Source organism: Stegostoma tigrinum, chromosome 44 (assembly GCF_030684315.1).
Source record: "Stegostoma tigrinum isolate sSteTig4 chromosome 44, sSteTig4.hap1, whole genome shotgun sequence".
NCBI lineage: Eukaryota > Metazoa > Chordata > Chondrichthyes > Orectolobiformes > Stegostomatidae > Stegostoma > Stegostoma tigrinum.
The window spans coordinates 13452896-13475425 of NC_081397.1; the positions used below are offsets into that span (position 1 = coordinate 13452896).

The 22530-nt window shown below is 50.2% G+C and overlaps 2 protein-coding genes and 1 long non-coding RNA gene across 3 annotated transcripts in view; all 3 read right to left on the bottom strand.

Annotated features, from left to right (window-relative positions):
• LOC132207182 (uncharacterized) overlaps positions 1 to 22530 on the bottom strand; it is a 245502-nt gene that overhangs the window by 71311 nt on the left and 151661 nt on the right. The window lies entirely within an intron of this gene.
• LOC132207269 (uncharacterized) overlaps positions 1 to 22530 on the bottom strand; it is a 176202-nt gene that overhangs the window by 28702 nt on the left and 124970 nt on the right. The window lies entirely within an intron of this gene.
• The window catches only part of LOC132207169 (high affinity immunoglobulin gamma Fc receptor I-like), a 58142-nt gene continuing 56500 nt past the window's right edge, over positions 20889 to 22530 (bottom strand). Inside the window, exon 11 of the mRNA XM_059642361.1 lies at positions 20889 to 22260. Coding sequence (XP_059498344.1) covers positions 22132 to 22260 — 129 coding nt within the window. The 3' untranslated portion in view covers positions 20889 to 22131. The remainder of the gene's footprint in view (positions 22261 to 22530) is intronic.

Here is a 22530-nt window from a genome sequence, read left to right on the forward strand (position 1 = left end):
TACACAATCCTGCATAATGCATCCACTATTACTAGAACCACTCCCTGAAGTACTCTGGGATGTAGATTAACAGGCTTTGGGGATTTATCCACCTTCAATACCAACAATTTTCCCAGCACTATTTCTCTCATAATATTGATTTCCCTCAATTCTTGCCTCTCGCTGAATTTTGCGTTCTCCAACATTTCTGGCATCTGATTTGTGTGCTCCTTTCTGAAGGCAGTACCAAAGTATGTGTTCAGTTACTCAACCATTTCTTTGTCCCTTTTAAATTCCCCTGTTTTTGTCAGTAGGGGATCTACAAAGCAGATGGAGAGAGGATGTTTCCTCATGAGGGATGACCTAAAAATGAGAAGTCGTTGTTTTAGAATAAGGGGCTGGAGCAGAGTGAAAACAGAGATGAGGAGGAATGGCTCCTCTCAACTGGGGGAAGGGGAATGGGAATCTGTGGGAATCTACTCCTCCCCCAACGAGAGGGTACAGTGGATGCCAGGAGACTGAATAAATTAAAGGAGTCAGGGAGATTTTTAATCAATGACGGGTTAAAGGGAGCAGGGCAGGAAAGCAGAGTTGAGGTTGAGATGAGGTCAGGCGTGATTGCGTGGAACGGGCGAGCAGGCTTCCAAAGGGGTAAATAGCCGACTCCTGTTTCTAGCTCTTATTTTCCACTGAGCCAGTGAGGAGAGACTGGTCAGTACAGGCACAATGATTTTCAACATTGTCGCCCTTTGCTGTGTGTCTGTGGTTGCCTGTATATGAGCTTACATCTATTCTACATTTTGTTCCAATTCTATGCAGAACACAACTGCTCAAGTTTAGTCGTAACATTCATCGCCTTGTAACCTTGCTCATTTGACAGCGGTGCAGAATAAATGTACAGCAATAATTTCATCCCTGCTACAATTACTCACTGGGAACCAATGCCGAATGAAGGGGTGACAGTATGAGGAGTGAGGAAACAAGAAATTGGTGAGGCCACATTTGCAGTATTGCATACAATTCACATTGCCTTCTCTCGGAAGGATGAGGTTACACTGGGAGGGGTGCAGAAAGATTTATGAGGATATTGCCGGGACTGGAGGGTTTGAGCTGGGAGGAGATGTTAAATAAACTGGGACTATATCCCTTGGGGTGTTGGAGGCTGAGGGATGACCTTATACAGGTTTATTAAATCATGAGGGACACAGATAAGGTCAACAGCCAAGGTCCAAAACCAGAGGGCGTAGATTTAAAGTGAGTGCACAAGATTTAAAAAGGAGCTGGGCTGCAGCTTTTTCATGCAGAGGGCGATGTGTGTATGAAATGAGTTGCCAGAGGAGGTGGTTGAGGTGAGTATAATCACAACATTTAAAACACATTTGGACAGGGACATGGATAGGAAACTTGAGAGGAATATGGACCAAATGCAGGAAAACACAACGAATTGAGTTTGGAAGCTGGGTTGGCATGGACAGGTTGAACCGAAGGGTCTGTTCCCGTGCTGTATGGCTCAATGCCTCATGATCTCTTCTGAAACTGGGGGGGGGAATGTAAGCTGTGCTGAGGAGACAAAGATGAAATGAACAATGAGGATTTATTTGTGGTGCCACAATCTGGTGCCATTTCAATACTTTCCGAAGAAAGAGATAAAGCTTCGTTCTGCTGCCTCCAGCATGAGCTCTGAGCTGGCTGACCAGCGATATCCACGCTGAACCCCTGCACTCAACCCACCAGGCACGGCTGCCATCACCGGTTCTTCAGCAGCCACAGGATGCTAACTCTGCGCCCACCACAATCAGAACATGCCACCACGCCAATAACCGGGAGCCTCCACTCTGGGGCTACTGCAACCAGGGGACCCCAGTTCCAGGCCTCGTGCAACCAGGGAACCCCAGCTCCGGGCCTAGTGCAACCAGGGTTCCCAGCTCCAGGCCTCGTGCAACCAGGGGACCCCAGCTCCAGGCAAAGCGTAAGCAGGGAACCCCAGCTCCGGGCCTAGAGCAAACAGGGAACCCCAGCTCCAGGCCTAGTGCAACCAGGGAACCCCAGCTCCAGGCCTAGTGCAACCAGGAACCCCAGCTCCGGGCCTAGTGCAACCAGGGAACCTCAGCTCCAGGCCTAGTGCAACCAGGGAACCTCATCTCCAGGCCTAGTGCAACCAGGGGACGCCAGCTCCAGGCCGAGTGCAACCAGGGGACACCAGTTCCGGGCCTAGTTTAATCAGGGAACCCCAAGCTCCGGGCCTAGTGCAAACAGGGAATCCGAGCTCCGGGCCTAGCGCAACCAGGAACCCCAGCTCCAGGCTAAGTGCAACCAGGGAACCCGAGCTCAAGGCCTAGTGTAACCAGGGAACCACAGCTACGGGCCTAGTGCAACCAGGGAGCCCGCTCCGGGCCTTGTGTAACCAGAGACCCCAGCTCCAGGCCCAGTGCAACCAGGGAAACCCATCTCCAGGCCGAGTGTAACCAGGGACCCCATCTCCAGGCCTAGCGCAAGCAGGGAAGCCCAGCTCCGGGCCTAATGCAAACAGGGAAGCCCAACTCCAGGCCTAGTTCAAACAGGGACCCCAGCTCCGAGCCTAATGCAACCAGGGAACCCCATCCACAGGCCTAGTGCAACAAGGGGACGCCAGCTCCAGGCCCAGTGCAACCAGGGGACGCCAGCTCCAGGCCCAGTGCAACCAGGGGACACCAGCTCCATGCCTAGTGCAAGCAGCGAACCCCAGCTCCAGGCCTAGTGTAACCAGGGACACCATCTCCAGGCCTCGTGCAACGAGGGGACCCCAGCTCCAGGCCTACTCCAAACAGGGAACAACAGCTCCAGGCCGAGTGCAACCAGTGATCCCCAGCTCCAGGCCTAGTGTAATCAGGGAACCCAAGCTCCAGGCCTAGTGCAACCAGGAAACCCAGCTCCGGGCCTAGTGCAACCAGGGAACCCCAGCTACAGGCCTAGTGCAACGAGGGACCCCAGCTCCAGGCCTAGTGCAAACAGGGAACCCCAGCTCCAGGCCTAGTGTAACCAGGGAAGCCCAGCTACAGGCCTAGTGCAACCAGGAACCCCAGCTCCGGGCTTAGTGCAACCAGGGAACCCCAGCTCCAGGCCTAGTGCAACAAGGGGACGCCAGCTCCAGGCCCAGTGCAACCAGGGGTCGCCAGCTCCAGGCCTAGTGCAAGCAGGGAACCCCAGCTCCAGGCCTAGTGTAACCAGGGACCCCATCTCCAGGCCTCGTGCAACCAGGGAACCCCAGCTCCGGGCCTAGTGCAACCAGGGATCCCCAGCTCCAGGCCTAGTGTAACCAGGGAACCTGAGCTCCAGGCCGAGTGCAAACAGGAACCGCAGCTCCAGGCCTAGTGCAACCAGGGAAACCCAGATCCAGGCCTAGTGTAAACAGGGAACCCCAACTCCGGTCCCAGAGTAACCAGGGAACCACAGCTCTAGGCCTAGTGCAACCAGGGAGCCCGCTCCGGGCCTTGTGTAACCAGGGACCCCAGCTCCAGGCCTAGTGCAACCAGGGAACCACAGCTCTGTGCCAAGTGCAAACTGGGAAGCCCAGCTCCAGGCCTAGTTCAACCAGGACCCCAGCTCTGGGCCTAATGCAACCAGGGAACCCCATCTCCAGGCCTCGTGCAACCAGGGAACCACAGCTCTGGGCCTAGTGCAACAAGGGACCACAGCTCCAGGCCTAGTGCAAACAGGAACCCCAGCTCCGGGCCTAGTGTAACCAGGGAACCCCAGCTCCAGGCCTGGTGCAATCACGGAACCCCAGCTCAAGGCCTAGTGCAACAAGGGGACGCCAGCTCCAGGCCCAGTGCAACCAGGGGTCGCCAGCTCCAGGCCTAGTGCAAGCGGGGATCCCCAGCTCCAGGCCTTCTGTAACCAGGGACCCCATCTCCAGGCCTCGTGTAACCAGTGAACACCAGCTCCGGGCCTAGTGTAACCAGGGAACCCCAGCTCCGGGCCAAGTGGAACGAGTGAACCCCAGCTCCAGGCCTCGTGTAACCAGGTAATCCCAGCTCCAGGCCTAGTGTAACCAGGAACCGCAGCTCCGGGCCTAATGCAACCAGGGAACCCCATCTCCAGGCCTAGTGTAACCAGGGAACCCCAGCTCCGGGCCTAGTGTAACCAGGGAACCCCAGCTCCAGGCCTGGTGCAACCAGGAACCCCAGCTCCGGGCCTAGTGTAACCAGGGAACCCCAGCTCCAGGCCTGGTGCAACAAGGGGACCCCATCTCCAGGCCTCGTGTAACCAGTGAACACCAGCTCCAGGCCAAGTGTAACCAGGGAACCCCAGCTCCGGGCCAAGTGGAACGAGGGAAAACCAGCTCCAGGCCTCGTGTAACCAGGTAATCCCAGCTCCGGGCCGAGTGTAACCAGGGAAACCCAGCTCCAGGCCTAGAGTAACCAGGGAACACCAGCTCCCAGCCTAGTGGAACCAGGAACCGCAGCTCGGGGCCTAGTGCAACCAGGGATAGCCAGCTCCAGGCCTAGTGTAACCAGGGAACCCCAGCTCCGGGCCTAGTGTAACCAGGAACCCCAGCTCCAGGCCGAGTGCAACCAGGGAACCACAGCTCCAGGCCTAGTGTAACCATGGAACCCCAGCTCCGGGCCTAGTTTAATCAGGGAACCCCAGCTCCAAGCGTAGTGTAACCAGGGAACCCCAGCTCCGGGCCAAGTCGAACGAGGGAACCCCAGCTCCGGGCCTAGTGTAACCAGGGAAACCCAGCTCCAGGCCTAGAGTAACCAGGGAACCCCAGCTCCCGGCCTAGTGGAACAGGAACCCCAGCTCCGGGCCGAGTGCAACCAGTGAACCCCAGCTCAAGGCCTAGTGTAACCAGGGAACCCCAGCTCCGGGCCTAGTGCAAACAGGAACCCCAGCTCCAGGCCTAGTGTAACCAGGGACCCCATCTCCAGGCCTAGTATTACCAGGGAACACCAGCTCCAGGCCTAGTGTAACCAGGGAACACCAGCTCCGGGCCTAGTGCAACCTGTCACCCCAGCTCCACACCTAGTGCAACCAGGGAACCCCATCTCCAGGCCTAGTGCAACAAGGGAACGCGGGTTCCAGGCCTAGTATAACCAGGGAACCCCAAGTCCGGGCCTAGTGCAACCAGGGAACCCCAGCTCCAGGCCTAGTGTAACCAGGGACTCCATCTCCAGGCCTAGTGTAACCAGGGAACACCAGCTCCGTGCCTAGTGCAACCAGGAACCCCAGCTCCAGGGCAAGTGCAACCAGGGAACCCCAGCTCCAAGCGTAGTTCAACCAGGGGACACCAGCTCCAGGTTTACTATAACCAGGGAACCCCACCTCCAGGCCTAGTGTAACCAGGGAACCCCAGCTCCAGGCCTAGTGTAACTTGGGGACACCAGCTCCAGGCTTAGTGTAACCAGGGAAACCCAGCTCCAGGCCGAGTGTAACCAGGGACCCCAACTCCGGGCCTACTGCAACCAGGGACCACATCTCCAGGCCTAGCGCAACCAGGGAAACCCAGCTCCGGGCCTAGTGCAAACAGGGAAGTCCATCTCCAGGCCTAGTGCAACCAGGGAACCCCAGCTCTGGGCCTAGTGCAACAAGGGACCCCAGCTCCGGACCTAGTGCAAACAGGGAACCCCAGCTCCAGGCCTAGTGCAACCAAGGAACCCCAGCTCCAGGCCTAGTGCAACAAGGGGACGCCAGCTCCTGGCCGAGTGAAACCAGGGGATGACAGCTCCTGGCCTAGTGCAAGCAGGGAACCCCAGCTGCAGGCCTAGTGCAACCAGGGAACCCCAGCTCCTGGCCAAATGTAACCAGGGAACCCCAGCTCCGGGCCTAGTGCAACCGGGAACCCCAGCTCCAGGCCTAGTGTTACCAGGGAACACCAGCTCAAGGCCTCGTGTAACTCATGAACACAAGCTCCGGGCCTAGCGCAACCAGGAACCCCAGCTCCAGGCCGAGTGTAACCAGGGATCCCCAGCTCAAGGCCAAGTTTAATCAGGGAACCCCAGCTCCAGGCCTAGTGTAACCAGGGAACCGCAGTTCAGGGCCTAGTGCAACAAGGGACCCCAGCTCCGGGCCCAGTGCAACCAGGGAACCCCAAATCCAGGCCTAGTGCAACCAGGAACCCCACCTCCAGGCCTAGTGCAACCAGGGAACCCCAGCTCCAGGCCTAGTGCAACAAGGGGACGCCAGCTCCTGGCCTAGTGTAACCCATGAACACCAGCTCCAGGCCTTGCGCAACCAGGAACACCAGCTCCAGGCCTAGTGCAACAAGGGGACGCCAGCTCCTGGCCTAGTGTAACCCATGAACACCAGCTCCGGGCCTTGCGCAACCAGGGAATCCCAGCTGCAGGCCTAGTGCAACCAGGTAACCCCAGCTCCTGGCCTAATGTAACTAGGGAACCCCAGCTCCGGGCCTAGTGTAACCAGGAACCCCAGCTCCAGGCCTTGTGTAACCAGGGACCCTATCTCCAGGCCTAGTGTTACCAGGGAACACCAGCTCCGGGCCTAGTGTAACGCATGAACACCAGCTCCGGGCCTAGCGCAACCAGGAACCCCAGCTCCAAGACCGAGTGTAACCAGGGATCCCCAGCTCCAGGCAAAGTTTAATCAGGGAACCCCAGCTCCAGGCCTAGTGGAACCAGGGTACACCATCTCCAGGCCGAGTGCAACCAGGGAACCGCAGCTCTGGGCCTAGTGCAACAAGGGACCCCAGCTCCGGGCCTAGTGTAACCAGGGACCCCACCTTCGGGCCTAGTGTAACCAGGGAACACCAGCTCCAGGCCTAGTGTAACCAGGGAACCCGACCTTCAGGCCTAGTGTAACCAGGGAACACCAGCTCCAGGCCTAGTGCAACTAGGGGACGCCAGCTCCAGGCCTAGTGCAACTAGGGGACGCCAGCTCCAGGCCGAGTGTAACCAGGGATCCCCAGCTCCAGGCAAAGTTTAATCAGGGAACCCCAGCTCCAGGCCTAGTGGAACCAGGGTACACCATCTCCAGGCCGAGTGCAACCAGGGAACCGCAGCTCTGGGCCTAGTGCAACAAGGGACCCCAGCTCCGGGCCTAGTGTAACCAGGGACCCCACCTTCGGGCCTAGTGTAACCAGGGAACACCAGCTCCAGGCCTAGTGTAACCAGGGAGCCCCACCTTCAGGCCTAGTGTAACCAGGGAACACCAGCTCCAGGCCTAGTGCAACTAGGGGACGCCAGCTCCAGGCCGAGTGCAACCAGTGAACCCCATCTCCAGGCCTAGTGCAACCAGGGAAACCCAGCTCCAGGCCTCGTGCAACCAGGGAACCCTAGCTCCAGGCCTAGTGCAACCAGGGAATCCCAGCTCCAAGCTTAGTGTAACGAGGGAAACCCAGCTCTGGGCCTACTGCAACCAGGGACCCCATCTCCAGGCCTAGCGCAAATAGGGAACCCCAGCTCCGGGCCGAGTGCAAACAGGGAAGCCCAGCATCGGGCCTAATGCAACCAGGGACCCCATCTCCAGGCCTAATGCAACCAGGGAACCCCAGCTCTGGGCCTAGTGCAACCAGGGAACCCCAGCTCCAGGACTAGTGCAACCAGGGAACCCCACCTCCAGGCCTAGTGCAACCAGGAAATATCCGCTCCGGGCATACTGCAACGAGGGAACCCCAGCTCCAGGTCTAGTTCAACATGGGAACCCCAGCTCCAGGCCTAGTGCAACCAGGGACCCCCGCCTCCAGGCCTCGTGCAACCAGGCGCCCTCGCCTCCAGGCCTAATGCGACCAGGCGCCCTCGCCTCCAGGCCTACTGCTACAAGGAGTCTCCACTCCGTCCAACTGCAAACCGTGGACCCCAGTTCAACAACTACCACCGTGAGGGCACTCTGTCTCTGGACCTACCAAAACCAGGGGCTTCCACCAAGGCAATAACCAGGAGACCGCGGCTCTGGGCCTCGCACAACCAGGAGACCCCGGCTCTGGCCCTTCCACCTCCAGGAGCTGTCACCATGGCGATAAACAGGATTCCCCATTCTAGGCCTACCACAACCAGGGGACCCCAGCTCAAGGCTTAGCACAACCAGGAGACCCGAGCTCAGGCCTACTACAAATGGGAAACCCTGGCTCCAGGCCTACCACAAATAGGACATCCAGGCTCCAGGCCTATCACAACCAGGAGCTGCCATCGAGGCAATAACCAGGCGTCCCAGTTCCGGGCCTACCACAACCAAGTGTCCCTGGCTCTGCTGCCACCTCACCGATGTATAGGGTCCCTGCTCTGGGCTTACCACAACCAGGAAACTCTGGCTCCAGGCCAAGCCGCTGCCTTGCCAAGAGACCCCCCTCACTCCAGTCACTCTCCTCTGTGATGTTACCTTCTCTGCTGCCGACAGGAAGAGATGAAGAAAAAGACAAACAGGGTAAGGAAAGGAAGGAAACAGCCACCTGAAGCAGAGGGCACAGGAGCCCGAACACTGCCTACCATGCTGGCATCGCCATCTTGAATGTGTGAGTGTTTTATCAATATGTATCTGTCAGGTTCTGCTGTGTGAAGGTATGAGTTTAGTCAGTGATCTATAGCACTCAGTTTCTGCAATGGGAATGTGTGAGTGCACTTATTAACCTGTACCTGCCCATCTCCGCTGTGTGAATATGTACTGTAAATGTATTTACAAATCTCTCAATGTTAGTTTCTACTGTGTGAATGTTTGACTGCAATTACCAACCTCTGCCTGTCAGGCTCTGCTGTGTGAGTGAGAGTTTAGATCTCAATCCATTCATGTTCGTTTCAGCTATGTTGATCTTGAGTGAGGTTATCTCTCTGTAACTGCCAGTTCTGCACTTTAATGTGAGAGTGTGGTTATCAATCTCTGATTCTAAGCTCCACAGCCCTACACATCCAGTTGTGAGTGGTGGTGGAATACTAAACAACTTCAGAAATATCCCAAGCTCAATAATGGAAGAGCCCAGAACATCAGTGCAAAAATTAAAGCTGAAGCATTCACACCAATCTTCAGGCAGAAATGCCAACTGGATGATCCGTCTTGGACCCGTCCTGTGGTCCTCAGCATCACATCAATCAGTTCTCAGCCAAGTGAATTTGATTACTGAAGACTGGTGCTCCAGAACTTGCAGCACCTCAAGCCAAACTGTTCCAGTAAACCTACAGCACTGGTGTCTAACCAACAATATGGAAGATTTTCTGTACACAAAGAAGGAGGACAAATCCAATCTAACTCATCAGTTTCCTCTCAATGATCAGGAAAGTGATGAGAGGTGTCATCAACAGTGCTATCGAGCAGCACCTTCTCAGCAACAACCTGCTCAGTGACACCCAGTTCTGCCAGAGCCACTCAGCTCCTGACCTCATTACAGCCTTGGTTCAAACATGGACAAAAGAGCTGAATCCCACAGGTGAGGCGAGAGTGACTGTCCTTGACATCAAGGTAGCATTTGCCCGAGTGTACCATCAAAGAGTTCTAGCAAAACTGGAATCAATGGGCACTGGAGGCAAATTCTAGTAGTTTGACCAATTGGGGCGAGAGTGAGGCCATGTTCCTTGGGATCTTGGATGACTGATCCCATTTCCCCTCACCATCAGGTCAGATTACCTGAAGGCGCTGGGAATATGGCTTGTAGGTTGTGTTCAAAAACCTGGGAGTTGCACATTGCTGAGGGGGGGGGGCGCAGAAACTCTGTATGTCTGCATGTTTCTCCCTATGTGTGCCTCTATCTCTGTCTCTGTGTCTGTCTGTCTCTTGCTCTCTGTCTCTTTCTTTGTACTTCTTTCCCTGCCACATTCTTTCATCTCTCCCTTCTCTATCCCTGTCCCTCTATCGCTCTGCCTCTCAATCTCTCTAATGGTTTCTCTCACTCTGTCTCAGCCTTTCTGTCTCACTCTACTCACTGTTTCTCCATCTCTCTTGCTCCCTCTGCCTATCACTTTGTCTTTCTGTCTCTTCCTCTATTTGCATCTCTATCATTGTCTCTTGTTCTCTGTTCTTTCTCTCTCTCTCACTCTCAGTCTTCTTTCTCACTGACTCCATCCCTCTCATTGCTTCTTTATTTCATTCACTCACTCTCTCCCTGAATCATTCTTGCCCTCTGTCTTTCTCTCTCTCTCTCTATTTATCACTTTCTCTGTCTTTCTTCCTCTATCTCTCTCTGTCCTCCTCTCTTCTCTCTCTGTCCTCTATTTCTCTTTCTCTCTCTGCCTGTCTGTCTCTCTCTGTTAGTCTGCAACTGTCTTGGTCTGTATCACTCCTTGACGGTCTCTCTTGTGTTCTCTGAGTCTTTGATTCTCACCCTTTCTCTCATTGCCTCTATCTCCCTCTGTCTCTACCTCATTCTGCTTGTCTCATTCTCTGTCTTAGTCGGTCTCTCTCCCCTTACCCCACTTTCTCTCTCTGTCTCTCTCTCTCTCTGCCAACTCCCTCAGTCTGTCTCCATCTCTCCTTTCCTGCCTCTTTCCCTCTGACTCATCCTCCTGTCCCCGGACCCTCTTGCTTTAATTGACCATGGTGTGTGAACGTCTTGTGTTAATCTCACATCCAGGGATTGTTTAATGAAGATATAATATTTCAAAATCCCAATATTATCTTACTATTGCATATTCCCTCGTGACTGTGTCAATGCCTGTGTGTGTGTGTGCACAGTTAAGCATGTGAGACCAGGGGGCCAGCACCCTGTATGTAAAAAGTACTCATATACTCTTGCACGTAGATTAGTGACCATGATTCTGTGGATTCTTAGCGTCAGCAAATAGTAGGAGTATGGGCTGCCAGTTATTCCCAAGGAATGGCACGAGGGAAGTGAGGAAGCCTTGCTGAGATTGTGCAGGAGACATGGACACCATGAACCGAGCCAAAACGGCTAACAGATAAATGTGGCAATTTGCAGATATTTTCAGAGTGAAGTGAGAAACAGACATACACATACTGACCAAGGAGCAGAGAGTGGCGGAAAGATACTTAGATTTCCAGCAAGTTTCACATCTGCTCAGTCTTTGATTTAAAAATTGAACATGTTCTTGGCAAAAATGATTTGAAAGGTAAGCTGTGAAGGGGGTGTAAGGGGTATTCAAATGGAGCGATGTGGAGATGGTCAGTGAGTGTGTAAAGCATTGTCTGACGCAGTATAAAGTGGGAAGTGTGATGTTGTCAGGAAGAACCAATAAAGGGAGTTTAATTTAACCGGGGTGATGTTGCATGACTCTGAGGTACAGAGTGCTCTGGGTGTCCTGGGATATCAATCACATTGAGTTTGTCTGCTTGGGTAGTGAGGGATTAGGAAGGCAAAGGGATTGTTTTCTTTTCATTCATTGACAGGATGTGGGCATTTATCCTGAATTCCTGTCTGTCCTTGAGAAGATAGGAGGGAGCTGTGTTATTGAACTGTTGCCCTTCATAAAACTAGTATTTTTTGGAGAAAGAGAATGTGCAGAAATTAAACAACTTCTCTGTTCCTGCTCCCAGTTTAATGTTGGTCAATTTAGTTCCTACTGAGTTAGAGACTGGAATTTCATTGAAGATCTCAATGTGTTTACGTATCACCTAACCCAAAAGGGAGTGAATTACAGACTGTAATCTAATTGAGAGGTTCAGAGGTTTTAGATTAGCGTAACACATATTGGGGACTGAGTTATAGTTTGGAATCTGGTAGAGGTATTTTGGGATGGTTTCTATATAGACTAACAGGTACGAGAGAGTAAGTTACAGGTGGAAGTATAATTGAAGGGCTCAGGGTAGTTTACATAGAGAATATCGACACCAGGGAAAAAGTTACAGACTGGAATCTAATTGAGGGGATGATGCATTTATCGAGAGACCAACAGATACTGAGGAGTATTACAGACTGGAATATCATTGAGAGATTTGGTTTAGTTTAAAAAGAGAATAACAGGAATCTGGGAATAGAATTCTGACTGGTCTCTAATCGAGGGCTTGGATTTGTTTATATGTGGAATAACAGATATCCAGGAGTAAGGTACAGATTGGAGTCTAATTGAGGGCTTTGGTGTGATTTGGTTTTGAATAACTGATACTCCAGAGTACTTTACAAACTGCAATTGAATCGAGGAGTTTGGGGGTGGTTTATATGGAGCATAACAGAGATCCGGGAATAAGATACGGACTATTTATTAATTGAGGATTTTGAGTGGAATTACAGATATCTGGGAGTGAGATATAGATTGGAATCTTAACCAAGGTTTCACAGTGGTTTATGTTTAGAATATCAGATTCCTGAGAGTGAGTTACAGACTGGAATCTCATCAAGGTGCTTGGGGTAGTTTATATTTAGAATGAAAGATGCATGGAATTGAGTTACAGATTGGAGTCTAATCAAGGGGTTTCAGGTGTTTTACGTTTTGAATAACAGATCCTGAAGAGTGAGCTACAGACTAAAATCTTATTGAGGAATATGTGATTTATATATAAATGTGTTTCAGACTGGAATCTCATTGAGGGGTTTTGTGTGCCTTACATTGGAATAACATACACTCAGGAGTGAGTTGTTTTCAGGAATCTTATTAAGTGGATTGGGGTGATTTATATATGGAATAACAGATACCTGGGAGTGAGTTACAGACTGGAATCTCAAAGAGGGGTCAGGAAATTTATGTACGGAGCAACCAGATAGGAGAGGAGCAAAAACAGGGCAGAAAGTAGCCACCATAGACCAACTCAAAAATGACCAACTGGCATCTGAGGACGTTTCCACAGTCTCTGAAAGGCACTCCCACAGTGACCAACAGTCAGAAAAGGACAGAAAAATATTTAGATTTCCAAACAGCATCAGATCAAGACTGTCTTTATTGTTTAAAAACTGACTCAGCAGAGACAGATCAGAAAGTAAATTGTGAAGACGTTATATGCTGAGCTGTCTGCAAAACACAGGTCAAATCATAGGAAGCCAACCTGCTTGGTCAGCCAGCAGCTAGGAAGACGAATAGTGTGTTCCCAGATTTTACCAGGATTATGTAGGATGTTGAGGTTAAACCATCATATTAATATAGGCCTATAGTGAAAAATTAAATGAGACGTGGGATCAATTTCTTTTGCTGCAAGCAGTTCCAAAACTTTTTACATGCAAAGTCGTTAAATACACTATTTTCTTGACTTCCCACTTGCCTTCTTTGAACTACATCCCCATCTGCTTTCCCGATTCACTGAAGATATTAATATTGTTTCATAATTTCATTACCATAATGGTTAGTCCCCATGCTGCCTATCTGGCACTGTCTCATTTATCTTCAGTCCAGTATAAATACAATACAAAAAACAAACACAAAGTTCCATCTAAGAGCTTTGTATATTTTCAGGGAGACTGTTCTATTTAATTTGTAGAAATCACAATTTTAACTCACCACAAGTCACAAATACTTGATTTTGGGACAAACCTCACGACATCGGATTCATAACTCTGCAACTGATCCTGAACAAGGTCACGCGCACCTACAACCCAGCGGCGAAGCTATTTCAGTTTTTGCATATTCAAGTCTCTCAGGTATCTGAAGCTGGCAAAGTAAAGCAGGCATTGCTGAAATGTTACATTGTCTCAGGAATTTCCTGGCGTCAAGTTCTGGAATTTTCCTTTCATCAGCTTGAAACAACTGTCTTCATTTCCTATCTATGCAAAGAGAATTCACATTTTTACAATGTCGGAATGTGTGAATGAAAACAGCTTTTGATATATTTCCCCCCTCCCTTGCCGACACAATTTCAGATCCACTTGAGCCAGACAAATATTTTAAGCTTGTTCACTGATGCCATTTGATGTTGGTACAGCACTGACATTGACTTTACAAATAGGGGAGTAAAACAAGGAAGAACAGTGACAGCAATGCAGTTTGAAAATATTAAACAATGCTCCTGTCCTTGCCTCAAAGATTCTCTGACTCTGAAATCCCCGGCGCACAGAAAGCTGGGCAGATCATGGGGACAGTCTGTTGTAGGATTTCCCTGCTGTCAGCGTGATTCAAACTCTCTCTCTCTCTCTCCAAGCTCTCCACTCACCACACCATATATTTTCTCCTATGTCTTCCTGTCCTGTGCTTATTGCAGCTATTTCAAGTTTGACTTTCCAACTTCTACTTCTTATCCACTTATGGGATATCCCGGCAGAGTTTAAATCCGTGTCCCAGTCACAGGATTGTGGAGAACAAGGGAATTTTGCACAGGATGTGTCAAGTTGGTTAGTTAGTGAGGTTTTGAGCTCACGAGTCGTGACTGAAACATCTTTCTGGGTGTGCGCACTGCTGAAGCTAATGTTAAATGTGTCAAAACAGCCCAATCAGCAAAGCAAAGGTTACAATGGCAGTAAAAAGGCAGAATGCTCTGGACATTAGAAACCATGCAAAATTCCAGACAGTCAAAACAAGAGCTAGGAAAATTCTGAGACGCAGTAAAATTTTAAAATATAAACATGCTCATAGCCACGTAGCTGATACCTTAAATCACTCCGAGCTTCTCCAAAAGTGAGACTTTGCAGCAGAGCGCAAAATGCCTTGAACCGCAAAAACCACACTTGGTTGATGGTGGCTAAACTTAAAAATAAATAACATATTAGTAAATGTCATAAAAAGATTGGTGTATTGTGTCGCTGAGGCTTATGATCAAGATGTCATGGGACAGTCAGGAAACATGACTTATATATAACAATGTAACGAACTGCCAACTTTAGCCTCGTCTTGCAGGGTCACTAGTAACCCTGTTTACTGCCTCTCCTTGCATGCAAGCAGCAAACTCGTTAATGTTCAACAAACTACCGCCTGAAGAGTTATTTCTCCGACAGTATTTTCTTAGAGGTTCCACTGAGATGGCAAAGCCTCTGGCTCGAGGCATGGGCCTAGATCCCGCGCCTCACCGGTACCCGAACCAGCCGCGGTATATAAAAGGGAGGGAATGTTATCCCGTTTGGGGCTTGTTTCACCGTCAGGTTCGAGGTTATGTCCTCTGTCCAAGTACGGGGTAAGCCACAAACGGCTACGCGTTGGGGGAGGGAAGGTGTTGAAGTTATGACTGAGAATTAAGAAGGAACTCCAGTAGACAATGTGAAGTCTCTAAAGGAATAAGGGAAAAAGGACTCACAGTTTAGAAGCTTTATTTCTATGAGAGGATATGAGTCCCACCTCCGTGAAGTGATGTGAGCAGTTACTTCTATAAACATGAGAGAGGAAAAGTCGTCCCCGGGAGGTAATGGCCGGTTTGCCTCTGCAAGAGGGTTGGAGCCCTCTCGGTGAGGTGCTGCAAGTCCCAGGCACTGTGAGGGTTTAACGTTTCCGGAAATCTGACTGGCGATAAATGTCAGAGATAATGGGAACTGCAGATGCTGTAGAATTCCAAGATAATAAAATGTGAGGCTGGATGAACACAGCAGGCCAAGCAGCATCTCAGGAGCACAAAAGCTCCTGAAGATGCTGCTTGGCCTGCTGTGTTCATCCAGCCTCACATTTTATTATCTTGGCTATAAATGTCATCTTACTTCGCGAAGTGATCACGATGGGGAACAGTATCTCCAGTGAGACAGACCCACAAAAGCGGACACCATTGGCTTTTTGTGCATTTACTCAAGTTTATCGAAAAATGGGTGACTTGGAGGCAGAAAACGGAAACGCTGTTTCCCTCCGGCGGCACTTTTAACTGCGATCGCTTGAAACAATTAGGTGTGATTTTGAGTCAAAGAGAAAAACAAAAGAGGAAAGAAGGGTCTCGGTCTGAAACGGCAGCTTCCCTGCTCCTCTGATGCTGCTTGGCCTGCTGTGTTCATCCAGCTCTGCACCTTGTTATCAGAAATAATGACGGCCTGGGACTAAATAAGAACTGTGCTAAAACGATGATTTGCTCGTCAGGCTGGACTGAGAGCTGACACTGATGATGAAGTACAGGCCCGTGACTGGGATGACTGTCAGACCTGGTCCAATCGAAATACAAACAGGACGGACACGTCCATGGTCCATCTGCCCCTCTCACAGATTCCAGTCCTCATTCCCAACCCCCCTCCACCACATTATTACCCCCCCCCCCCCCCACCACCAACAAGTCCTGTACCACGTAACCAACTCACTTCTACCGCCGGTACCGGGGGCAACACCAAACCCCGTTATTTCGGGAGTGAAAATGTTTCTGGCCCTATTTCAAAACATTCCCGTTCCCAAACTGGAAGGGGAGGTGCACCGGCTCCCCAACTGTCCATGCGCACATTCCCTGGTCTAGATGGCCAACCAGGCCAGGCCGAGCGACCTTGGACCCCCTTCTGAACTACGGGGTATTGTTGAAACTTTGCCACACCTCCCAAACAAAAAAAAATAGCAATTTTGCACAAGTGCCATAAGCCACACGGAGGGGATTTAGATCTTATGATGGATGCGTTGCCTCGGAACCAACAAACGGAGCCAGGTTAAAGCAAAGTGTGACTGGCCAGGGGACCCTTATGGTTAAGCTCATTTGAGACAACTTTGGGAAGATTTAAAAAAAACACTTAGCTGAGAGTTTTCCATGAACTGTTAATTGGGCAGAAATTCATAATACTTTACAAAAGGTTGATGAAGATGTCGGCGATTGTGTTGAACAGCTCCAAACTGTTTGTGAACAGTGTTCCGGAATTGAAGGAGATGCGGGGACACCTGCCCTTGTCAGTATTATTGTAAACAGGCTGCAACTTGGTATGAAACAGATGTTTTGTACTTTGTGTTGGATGGGAAGCTAAAAATCTGAATGTGATCCGGAACATCTTGCAACGTGGCCAGCGCCAGTTACTAAATGCAACAGCAGAAAAATAAGGAGAAACCCGATCGGATCCTTATTGCTGACGACCACCCCACAGGCCTCCATGGGCTAATAAGGGTCGGGGTCGTGGCCAAAAATGCCCAAGAGAGTCAGATGGCCCTTGTTACACATGTGGCCGCATGGGACACTGGGCTCGGATGTGTAAAAGTGACCTGATGTCCCCGAGAATCCTGCGCCTTTCTCCGTTTCCAATTCTTTCTCTAATCCCACAGCACATCAACAACAGCCATAAGGATGTCACTCCCAGATACAGGATACATCTTTACTTTTGTCCTCCCAAACTCTCCATTGCTTCCCCCGAGGGAATCACTCATTCCAGTTGCTGTTAATGGGAAATTATGGACTTTTTGGTTGACGCTGGAGCGACATTTTCCACTTTGAAAGCTTCCGATTTCCCTGCCATACCAAGGACTGACAAATCAGTCCGAGCTGTGGGACTAACTGCTCGGCCGGTTTCTAAACCTGTTTCAGCAGCTGTTATATGCGATGTTCAGGGCCGGACTAGGGAGCACCAGTTTTCACCCGCAGCCCAAGTTCCTTGCAACTTCCTGGGCCCAGTCCTACTGTGTAAGGTGGGCTGTTTGCTCACTTGTACACCCAAGGGCATTGAGTTACATGTCCCGCCAGAACCATTTGCCGATGCTCAAGTACTCCTCCAACAAGCCGTCAAGGTTTCATGTCCCGTTGCCTGGTGCTGGGATATACCCAATAACTCCCTTTCTCAGTCGATGCCTCGGACGCTTGGAACTAGCTCAGGTACAATCCCACTTACTATCCCACATCCCAGTTGTTACTCGAGGGCATCAGTATCTGCGTTGTACAGCATATTATGGTCCTGGTGAAGATCAGGATTGAGGCGAGAACAACAAGATTGCTGAGTTCTTCTTTACGATTGCTTCTGATCTATATATTGAAAAGGAAGCCGTGACTCTCTCTATCAACCTTTCCTCCCACTGCCCGGGCACTGTATAACCAGCCTCCCCTACCCCTCACTGTCCCCTCAATGTGGCACACAGATTCGAAGCGAGGGACCTGCGTTGTATGATTTCTAGACTTCAAACGCAGGCTGCCACAAACTGTCTGCCGAATGATGATGATAATACAGTCAAAATCCTCACCCATCGATCACTACGACTCGTGTTCCATCCTCCTGATAAACACATTTTGACAACTAGATTAGGAGCATCACACTGTCGCCTCCCTCCCTCACTGTCGTTCGCTGTTTGACCCCCCAATCCTGCCACCCTTCTGCCCACGGAGGGTTACGGGGAACCCCACGGTTGCGAATTTGTCGCTCAGTCCACCCACCCTCCCAAGACCTGATTTCCAAGATTACCGGCTTCTCAGCCCTGCCTTTATATATTATGTGGACGGTTCCGGCTCGCCTTCTCCCACTGGGGGCCTTCAGGCTGGATCTCCCACCTGTAACCGTCACCAATCAGTGCAACCTCCCTCTCCATGTTCAGCCCGGGCTGCGGAACTGTTTGCCCTTTCCCCGGCATGTGTCCTCGCTGAAGGGAGAACGGCCTCTATTTTTACCGACTCCCGTTGTGCTGTTTGGGGGCTGCCCGTCACTTTGGCAAGCTTTGGGAGTCACGGGGTTTCCTCACTTCTTCAAGAGCCTCTGTCAAACACGCACTGCTCATTCAAAGCCTCCTGAAGGCGAAACAACTTCCCTCTGCCTTGGCCATTTTAAAATGTCCTGCCCAAGTTAATTCCATTGACGATGTGCCCTCGGGGAACTCTCGGGCCGATCTCGACGGTCGAGGGACGGTCTGGGATTATGGGACGCCTCTGTGTCACCCTCACTGCCCCTGACACTTCCGCTCCTTCTCTTGCGGATATGATAACTTTACAGTCGGAATCCAGTTCCGCTGATCTATCATCTTGGCAAGTTGCAGGCTGCTCTCAAACGGCATGGCGGCTTCTGGGTCTCCCATGACCAGCCGCGCAGACGTGCCCTCTGCCTTGCTGCCCCGGCTTGCTGGCATTTGTCATCACTTTCCACTTGCGGAAGGCAGGTCGGCATGAACATTTTTGTACTGCAGTCCTGGTATGCGCCAGGCTTTGCAATAATAGCTGAAAGATAAGCGCTAGATGCATGATCTGTCAAAAAATGAATACAGGGAAAACACTCACTGCCAAGCTTCCCTCACAGCCCCAGCCATGGGAGCCTTTTGTCCACTTGCAAATGGATTTTATATACAAATGCCCAAATGCATGGGCTTTAGCTATGTGTTAGTTATTTTAGATGTGTTTTCCGGGTGGGTAGAAGCTTATACTCATCGGAAAAATGATGCCACAACAGTTGATAAGAAATTTTACAGGACTTTGCACCCCGATTCGGAGGACCAGAGCAAATCCCAAGTGACACTGGTCCATAATTTACCAGACAAGTAATTAAGGAACAACTTAAGGGATTGCAAACTGAACACCATCTGTCATGTCCCTATCACCTTCAGTTCTAACAGGGACGGGAGCAAGGCACAATGGAGACTGAAAAAAACAAAATAGCAAAATTGTGTGCGGAAACTGGACTGAAGCAGCCTGAGCCACTGTAGATGGCTCTCATGTTATTGCGGTCCAGTCCTAGTTGGAGAACTGGACTGTCTCCTCATGAAATTATAATGGGAAGGCCGATAAGATTGTCAGTAAACCCCTTTCTGTCAGACAGGTGGGCATCCATCGCATGGATGAAACCTTATCCAACTGTTGCATATTCTTGCCTCAATCTCTTGAAGCCTTCCGTTCACAGTACGGGCCACACTGTGTGGCTTCTTCGAGACATGGGAAGAGACCCTTTGATCCAATACCTTAATGCTGACTAGATATCCTAAAGTAATTAGATGAGATTCCCTCCAGTGTCGAAACAGGCCCTTCTGCCCTTGGAGTCCACACTACCCCTTGGAGCATCCCACCCAGACCCATCCCCCGATAACCCACACACCCCTGAGCACTACGGGCAATTTAGCATGGCGGATCCACCTCGGCTGCACATCTTTGGACTGTGGTAGGAAACCGGTGCACCCGGAGGAAACCCACGCAGACATGGGGAGAATGTGCAAGCTCCGCACAGACACTTACTCGAGGCTGGAATCGAACTCGGGTCCCTGGCGCTGTGAGGCTGCAGTGCTCACCACGGAGCCACCGTGCCGCCCCAAATCTAGTTCCATTTGTCAGCTTTTGTCCAGTATCCGTCTAAACTCTTCCTATAGATGCCTATCCCCTCCGGATGCCTTCAGCTGTTGTAATTTTACCAGCGTTCATCACTTTCTCTGGCAGCTCATTCCATACAAGCAACAGCCTCTGCGTGAAAAAGTTGCCCCTTAGATTCATTTTAAATCATTCCCCTGTCACCTTAACCTATGCCCTCTAGTTTCGGTTCTGGTACTCTAGGGAAAATACCTTGGCTATACACCCTGTCTATGCCCCACATAATTTTATAAAGCTCAATAATGTCACCCCTCAGCCTCCGAAGCTTCAGGGAAATTAGTCCCAGACTGTCCAGCCTCTCCCTATAGCTCAAACAAACCCTCCAAACCTGGCAACATCCTCATGAATCTTTTCTCAACCCTTTCAAGTTTCACCACATGCTTCCTATAGCAGGGAGACCAGAATTGAACACAGTATTGCAAAAGTGGCCTCACCAATGTCCTTTTTCACTGCAACGTGACCTCCCAACTCCTATCCTCAATGTATTGACTAATAAAGGCAAGCATTCCAAATGCCTTCTTCACTGTCCAGTCTACCTGCAACTCCACTTTCAACAAACTATGAACCTGCACTCCAAGGTCTCTCTGTTCAACAGCACTCCCCAGGACCTTACCATTAAGTGAATAAGTTCTGCCCTAATTAGTCTTTCCAAAAAGCAGCACCTCCCACTTATCTAAATTAAACTCCATCTACCACTCCTCAGCCCATCCGACCAAGGTTCCACTGCACTCAGCAGTAATCTTCTTGGCCGTCTACCACATCACCAACGTTAGTGTCATCTGCAAAGTTACTAACCAAATGTTCGCATCCAAACATTTTATACAAATGGCAAAAATGGAACCAGCACCAATTCTTGTGACACATCGCTGGTCACAGGCCTGCAGTCTGAAAAGCAACCCTCCACTGCCACCCTCGATCTCCTACCTTCGAGCCAGTTCTGCATCCAGATGGCTAGTTTTCCCTGTATTCCATGTGATGTAACCTTGCTGACAAGTCGACTGTGAGGAACCTTGTCGAATGCCTTACAGAAATCCATATAGATCACATCCACTGCTCTGTCTTCATCAATCCTCTTCGTTACATCTTCAAAAGACTCAATTAAGTTAGTACCACATGATTTCCCAAGGACAAAGCCACATTGACTATCCCTAATCAGTCCTTGTCTTTCCAAATACATGTAAATCCTGTCCCTTAGGATCCCCTACAACAACTTGTCCAACACTGATGTCAGGCTCACTGGTCAATAGTTCCCATGCTTTTTTTTAACCACTTTTCTTGAATGGTGACACCACTTTATCCAAAATCCAGTCTTCTGGCACCTCACCTGTGGCTATCAATGACACAAGTATCTCAGCAAGGGGCTCAACCATCACTTCCCTCCCTTTACACTAACTTCTAGGGTATGTGTGATCAGGTCCCGTTCTGGAGTATTGTGTGCGGTTCTGGTTGCCCTGTTATAGGAAGGATATTATTAAACTGAGAAGGGTGCAGAAAAGATTGACAAGTGTATTACAGGGAATGGAGGAATTGAGTTATAAAGAGAGGCAGCAACTATTTGCACAATTTGAAGATTGAGAGGTTATAGAGGTTTATAAAATCTTATAGGGTGGGGAATTTTAAGACAAGAGAGCATTCTTTTGAGGTGAGAAGAGACAGATATTAAAAAAGACATGAGGGCTACTTTTTTACAGACTTGTTTAAGTATGGAATGAACTTCCAGAGGAAGTGATGGATGCGGGTACACTTACAATGTTTAAAGGACACTTGGATAAATGAATGAATAAGAAATGTTTGGAGGGATATGAGCCAAGCACAGGCAGGAGGGGTGAGCTCAGTTTGGGAAGTTTGGTTGGCATGGACAAGTTGGATCAAAGGGTCAGTTTCTGTGCTGCATGACTCTATATGAGGCAGCAGTCCATTGCTACGTGGCTCCCAAACATGAGGATTTAGAATTGGGTGAAGATGTTAAACCATAGCTTTGGGCAGAAGACATCCTGTTCATCTACGGCTACTGAGGGTTAGGGATATGTGCACAGCATTTGGGGAACTAACTGCATTCTAGAATGACAGAACAACCAGGTGACATTTCTCTGATGTGAAGTTCCCATGTTGATTTGGTCCATTCTTCAGTTGAAGATGACAAATGAACAGACCCCTGCCTGCCACCAGAAGGAACTTCTCTTCCTCATCAGCAGGGGCAGCAGATCTCTGTGACTACCTCCTCTGAAAGTTCTGGTAGATGGACGAGCCATTTTCTTCCTCCCCTCTGGCACTTGCCTCTCTGACCTTTGGTGTTTCAAGGTACATTAATGACGCATAAGTCACACGACTGTCAGACTCCTGCTGCAAGGGAACAGACATTGTCTTAATCCAAGGTTTATTGCACTTTCTGACCATTTTTCTAACTTCCCTTGAACAAAGGGGTTGAAGGACAGAGCATATAGGAGCAGGAGTAGGCCATTCACCCCTTCCAGCCTGCTCTGTCCAATCAGTGGGATCATTCAATTCAGTCCCCTTTTCTCCACTTTCTTCCTTAAGCCAGCTAAGAGCTCTATCCAACTCCTCCTGAACAATATTCAGTGTTCTGGCCATGGCCACTTCTGTGGTAGAGAA